The sequence below is a fragment of the Mus pahari genome, chromosome 22 (assembly GCF_900095145.1).
Source record: "Mus pahari chromosome 22, PAHARI_EIJ_v1.1, whole genome shotgun sequence".
Taxonomy (NCBI): domain Eukaryota; kingdom Metazoa; phylum Chordata; class Mammalia; order Rodentia; family Muridae; genus Mus; species Mus pahari.
This window is the reverse complement of record NC_034611.1, coordinates 27398412-27405450: the sequence shown is the minus strand read 5'-3', so window position 1 is coordinate 27405450 and position 7039 is coordinate 27398412. Positions and strand designations below refer to the sequence as shown.

At 36.7% G+C, this 7039-nt stretch overlaps 1 protein-coding gene across 1 annotated transcript in view; it reads right to left on the bottom strand.

Moving 5' to 3' along the window:
* Cngb3 (cyclic nucleotide gated channel beta 3) overlaps positions 1-7039 on the bottom strand; it is a 193970-nt gene that overhangs the window by 115992 nt on the left and 70939 nt on the right. The window contains exons 4-6 of the mRNA XM_021222281.1: positions 5633-5790; positions 4376-4522; positions 3019-3227 (exon numbers count right to left, since the gene is read on the bottom strand). Coding sequence (XP_021077940.1) covers positions 3019-3227; positions 4376-4522; positions 5633-5790 — 514 coding nt within the window. The remainder of the gene's footprint in view (positions 1-3018; positions 3228-4375; positions 4523-5632; positions 5791-7039) is intronic.

The following is a 7039-nucleotide window of genomic DNA, read 5'->3' as shown; positions in this document are numbered from 1 at the left end:
CCAAGGGCTGGGATTAAATGTGTGCGCCACCACCGCCTGGTCTATTTGTTTCTAGGTATTATAGTTAGCTTATGTTTTATTTATTAAAGTTAAATAAATTAGATTTAATCAAAATACCTTGAATATAGAGAAATTTCAGGTCACTTTTATAAACAGTAATGGTGAAGTTTGAGTGTGCCAAGCAGTTTCCTAACCAAGGTGGCTTTTAGTTGGCACTAAGCATTTCCACAGATCCTTTGTGTGAATTTTATTAATCAAAAGTTGTAATTTTGTCTCATATTCAGCATCTTGGTTGATGTTTTGTTCTCTATACAACATCATTTTCAAAGATGCTGTTAATAAATATAGAACACATGTAAACTTCCTGGTTTCTTTCATTGTGGTTGTTTGCATTTCACCATTCTTCCTAAAAGACTTACAGAATTAATATTGCCATGTTCCAGCTCTGGTGTCACATGTATTAACTAAATACAATATGTTTTTAGGTTAGAAGGCAGGGAGGCATATCTGCCTAGTATATGTAGACACTTAAATATTTGTTCAATAGATGAATGAACACTTCTGCGGTATAACATGATGAGAGTGTGAAGTTGAGTGTATTGAGACCGTCAGGTTGGGAACTCAGTGTACGTAGACTTTGTACCAAATGTAATCAACTTTCAAAGGCTAAAACTACCCACTCTAAATTAAAGGAACCATTAAACTTCTTTTGAACAAACAAAGCAATTAGTCCCTGCTCTGAGTTTGTAGCTCATGGTAATGCATTTTAAATAGAGCCCATTGAGTGTGTTTTTATTGATTACTTTTCATGGTTTTAACACTCTATTGTGTGCAAACATCTCTTAGGAAATTGAAAATAAAAGTCTCCTTTTAGTGATTTTGTCATTTTCCATTTGTCAAACATTGATTTTGTGCATCTTATAGAGGCTGAAATTAGTGGGTTTTTAATATATATATATATATATATATATATATATATATATATATATATATATAATTTTTTTGGTGCTGTTATTTCTCTCATTGGTACACCACCACCACCACCATCCATCAAGCTGCCGTGAGCTCTGGGCTTGGGGAATGAGTGAGCTCATGTTCTGAAATCTTTACTGGGAATATTATAAATAGATATTTGCTGCAGATTTGGCTATTATTGCCTTTAGAATTTTTTTCAATGAAAAAATTAAATATAGGGTACATGTCCCAGAAAACAAAAATTTAAAAATAAGAATTAATAAAATCATAGTTTTGAAAGCTTAAAAGTTTCTGAAGACTCAGGAGAAAATATTCAGGATTAAAGAAGCCTGGTCTCTTAGTCAATAATACATATGATTCTGAGTTTCTTGGCATTATGGCAGTTGATCCTTCTCCGATCTTATGAAATCCTCATAGGATTTTGTGACTAGGGAGCACAGGAGTCATCTGGGGGAACCCTTCTTTCTGGGTAATACAGAAGGCTCTGAAAAGCAGATGGACTATGAAATTCCAACGTGGGAAATAAATCTAGAAGAACATACTTTCTCAAAGATAAGAAGTTTGGCTTTTGAAGTAGACTGCTGCATTTGATCCTGAGAAATGGGAAGTGATGGATTTGGAAAGTCAAAAGAAAAAGAAGTAGATTAGAAGATATTCGTTACAAAATAAGACAATTGTGGGCTTTCCATTTGCTCATGGCGAGGCTTGCGTTTCCTTCCCTGTGGCTGGACCCCTGAAGGAGATCCCAAAGCCTCCTAGTGTTTTCCATGATTTTCTACTAGCGAAGCTTAGAACAGTTCTTCAAAGCAGTGCAATACAGCATAGCAGTGGCATGACGCTGAACAGTAGAAATATGGATAATATGCAAAAATATGGGAATTTTGCATTTTCACATTATTTAATTATAAAATTTGAATATACATATGCTCAGCAGCCACCAGTATGGGTAGTACAGTGAAATTACCATTATTAAAAGGGTGATAACAGACTGCATACTGTCTACTAGCCATCCTATAAACATCATGAATGTTTTACTTGTCATCCTTACCTCATTTCTTCTTCTTCTGTTCTCATCCCCTCCTCGTCTTACTTATTAACCTTAGTCTTCTGCAGCGTTAATAACCTTTAAACTCTGTGCATTCCAGTACTACCTCAGCTCCCCATTGTAACTACTTTTCTCCCCCCCCCACAATGTAGCACTAATATTTATCTTTCCCACATTTACCTCCCCTCTCTAGTCTGATCTTAGTATATTCTACACTACACTTTCCCCATTATCTCCTAATAGTTATGGAAGATAAGAGATGATGTTTTAAGCCACAATGGGGCTATCTAGCATGTGCGGTTTCTGCATTAAATATTCTGCAGTAAACACTCTGTTATATGGCATTCTACCAGGTTCCCTGAGTAAATGGATCAAATTTAGCTGCTGGACGACATTCCTAGTCCAGTGGCGATGAACAGTGAACATTGAAACCCTTTAACTGAAAGAAAAGAGATAATAGCAACTCAACCATCAAAATAACCCCAGATTCACATATTCTAATCTAGTAGTGTATTATGAACAAGGCAATATAAGCTCTATAAAAATAAGTCCTTAGAAGAGGATTCCAAAGAAAAAGGAGTTAGGCAAAATTTCATACAAGATTAAAAAGGATAATCATAAGACTGTTTAAATTAAATCAAAGATAAAATAAACTCACAAATTAATTAAAAGAGAATACAAAGAACCAGCTGAACAAAGGACATCAATAGAGGATATGAAAGAAGAATCCAATAAAGAGAAATTCTGAAAAAGTGTTTTAGAAAGCTCATGTAGTCATACAGAAGCCCAGTAGAATGATTTACCAATAGAATGGATCAAATGGAAGACAGAGTATCAGAGAGATGACAAGATAGATGAATTAGAATAGCCAGACACTGACAAAGTTCTATCCACATAAAGACAAGCATTAAATGAAACATTCTTGCAAACTTAGATTTTTTTCATAGTCCAATTAGACATTGTTCATTTATCAATTTCTTTTCCCAAATCCTACTTACAATAATTTCTCCTCCTCTTACAAATTGGAGTCTTGGCTGGATCAATAGAATATCACCAAGGTAGATGATATCACATATGATGTCAGTAATAATCCAGTAGTTCCTGTTGTCTGGTGTTTGGCATGGAAAGACAAGGCGCACTGGTAGCAGCCAACAGTTCCAGTTATATGCAATGGTGACAAGCAGGAGCCAGAGGAGATAGACCCGATCTAGCAGAACAGAATTGATGTCATGCCATCGGCATTATACAAGCATTCTAACAAGTTTCTTAGGTTGATCAAATGGAGGTATCATCTTTGTCTGTATGTGTGGTGTGTTCATGTGTGCACTGGTGTGGAGAGAATAGAGGCTGACATGTGTGTCTAACTGCCAGTTCCCACCATATTTTTTGAGACATGGTTTCTTAGTTCATCCACTTGCTAGAATGACTAGCTATCAAGCTTTGGGGATCTAGCTATCTTCTTCTATTCAGTTGCTAGAATTAAATATGCACTATCAAGACCAGCTTTTACATGGGTTCTGGGAATCCAGACTCAGGTTCTCATGCTTAAATGGTAGGTCGGCCCTTTATAGACTGAAGCATCTCCCTGACCCTGATACTTTGGAGATGAGCACTTTAGTAAGAACTTCTATTAAATAGTTAACACAGTTCTGTCTTGAGTAGAAGCCTCAAAAAGAAGCAGAATGCCAACATCATTTTTTCCAAATGTGAACACTGCCCCTTTTGTCTTTTGACTAGATTGAGTCTATTCCAGGGTGTCCCTCCACAGTTTGGATTCATTATAATGGAATACTGGGAAATTTAGATGTGCCATTGGCAAGGTCTTCCTGAAATAAAGGATGTTTGGTCTTAGTAATTAAGGTCTGCCCATAGTAAATGGGAAAAAGGCCTCATCCTGCTAGAAGAAAATTGACTCTGAAAGAAGAGAGAACTAGTTTTTTTTTGAGGCAACCAGAGTCCCTTCACATGTTGCTTTTATGAGAGAATTTGTTAGAGTAATTAGTAAAGCCATGGAAGAAATTATATATATACACAATATATATGGTATATGTACATTCTCATATGGATATGTGCATGTGTCTATGTGTGTATGTTCATATCGCCAAATTCCTTGAGACTTTATTTTCACAGATTATTTAGGCCAGAAAAAGTCCTAGCCTGGGTTTGAAAACAGTCAGGAGTATTTTTATCTGTCTTCAACAGAGAAAGGAAAACAATCCTTTTCAGATCACACATTTTAAATTATGCTTCGAAGATAGAACACACTGTGGGAAAACTGAAGCTGCCTCCATCTGTCTGGGTCAAAGGGCTTCTGGTGACTGCTGGCCATCCCTGTCAGATCCCCTTCGATGGTACCTGTGTAGGAATCTATGCTTCTGGGAAGTCTCATTCTTCTGAGGTACTCTTTTACTGGTACTCTCTGGAGTTTGAAAGACAACGTGTCTTGGTGTTCTTTTAGCTTAGAATTGTTCTCTTGTTTTGGTGATGTATCTGTAGATATTGCTTTATGGGGAAAAAAGAAGAAATTTGTTTATTTGGTTAAAATAAGTTAGCTCGATAAGGAAAACATTTGGCTTTGATGAAATTAGGGTATTTGAAAATACCTCTTCTTTCCATGTAGACAAGCAAAGCAAAACCCTCATGTTTAAACTAATGGCCTTTATTTTTCTATGTGTATTATAAAACATCATGTTGTACTTCCTAAATATGCAAATATGATGTAGAACAGTGGTATATAAAAAAACACTGAATAAAATTATTTTACACATATCTTTTGAGTTATGGGTAAACAAAGTTCAAAATCTTTTTTTCCATATGTATTTATCAAACTATGATTTATTTCAACATTATCTTTTCAAACATTAACTACTGTACAATGTCTGTATAATGTGCAGTATCCTTTGAAAACACAGCTTCCCTCCAGTCTACCCCATTTCATAATAACTAGACTTGAAGATGTTTACCTGTTTCTTATACAGTCATTTTTCTCCTTTCTTTATGATTCATACTAAGCAAGTATAAGCCATAATATATTATTTTTTTATCTTTTGTTCTTATTATTTTATCATACCTATATTTCTGTTATTATTAAGAATGTCAGTTATTGTCCCTCCTTTATGTGACTGTTTTTAAATCCCTTTCTCTCCATTAATTATTCTTGCACGTTCATGCTATGCATTTTATATGAGTTTTATTAGTATTAATAGAACGCATAGCAGGAATTGATGATGGGCTCAATATGTTTTTCTTCATCTCAAATTTTTCTTGAGCATGCTCGACACAATGCTGACTGAACTCAGATCCTTATTCTTGCAAAGCATGAACTTTAACCACTGAGACAACCCCCTAGCTTCTTCCTCTTCTTGGGGTAACTCTTATTTTTTCTCCTAGATCCAGCCCTGCAGGGTCACATGAAGGTACCCTCACCTTAATTTCCTTGTTTGTCTTTTGCTATTCTCAGGTGTCTGAATCTCTCCCAAAAGAAACTAATATGATGTATCTAAAATTATTGTCTCAGATCTGCTTTTCTGGGTTCTAAGCTGAATAACTGGCCAAACACATGTTCCTCTATAACTTCCTTCTCACTAGTACTTTGAAGGAATGATGTCTTACCAGTCTGAGAGCTGGCTTCTGCTTCAGGGGAGTTCTCTTCCTCCATCAGTGTTTTCTTGTAGAGAGCAGTCCTCTCACGCATTCTTTCCACTAGGTTGTGTAGGTGGGCATCAGTATATTCATTTATAATTGAGGTTTCAAGCACTTTGGTCTTAAAGCTAAACAAAGAAAAAATGGTGACAGGCCTCTGAGGAGACACGTAAAGTTTTTATGTATTCAATCCTTTATGTATTCAAGATTATTAGTATCTCCTTTTTGCAACTGAATAAAACAACAAAACCACTAAGCTAAAATGGAAATAGTTCTGGTGTAAGATAGATTGCCACTGAAAAATTAGATAGTAGATACTTGCTTCAGTGATGCATATGCTACTGGAAAAATTACAGTTGTATAAACAGCAAATGGTCATTCTTGACAAAATGGGACCTTAGGACACCGTTCTATGATTAATAATCCCTGTCACTACAAGCAATGTTGGTATGACAGGCAGGATCTAAGATGACACTATGACTTCATAACCCCAGGGATGATGAATATGTGTGTTTTGCTGCTAGAGTTAGCAAATGGTATATGGCATGATTTACATCAAGATGAGATGGTACATCAGGCTGATATAATCATGTTAAATCCCTGAAAACACAGTTTCTCTGGCTGACAACAGAACACAGCAGAACAGAAAGTGAGAGAACTGAAGTATAGGGAGGAGGTTACTGGCTAGAAATTCCCCACCCTATGGCGGTCTTCAAAGAAAAAGGTGGTCACTGATAATAAATTCAGGAGGTTGCCACCAGGCTGACTGTGACTTCTGAACTACTGATAATAAGAAAACAGGCTTTAGTCCTATAACTACAAGGATCTGAGGTTTGACAATATGAAAGTATATTCTTCCCAAAGCCTCCTTATGGAGCCCTTGCCTAGACAGGCTGACACCTTGATTTTAGCCATGAAACAGTTTCTGCAGAATGTCTAGCCAACCCTACCAGGCTTCTGATCCAGGAACCTGGACAGGTGATGGTGTAAGCCTCTGGGTGTGTGGTGGTTTGTTCTACAACAAGAGATAAACAATTCAACTGACATCTCTTAAGTAACTTCCATTCTGGAAAAGCGCAAGCGTCGGACGTACGGAGTCAAAGCTGTCAAGTAAGTTAGTCCATTTTGTACCTATCTGCTTACGTGCCATCATCCTCTGCTATGTGGGAATGGACTTCACATCGCTACTGGGAAACTTGTAGAGGCGACTTAGGAAAATCCTCTAGTAGGTCCACACTTGTGAGCTTTCACCTCCTACCTGCTTCATGAATGTACATATCTGTAAGAGCTCTAGATCCCTTCTCTCTTCCCTCCTTCCTTCCTTCCTTCCTTCCTTCCTTCCTTCCTTCCTTCCTTCCTTCCTTCCTTCCTTCCTTC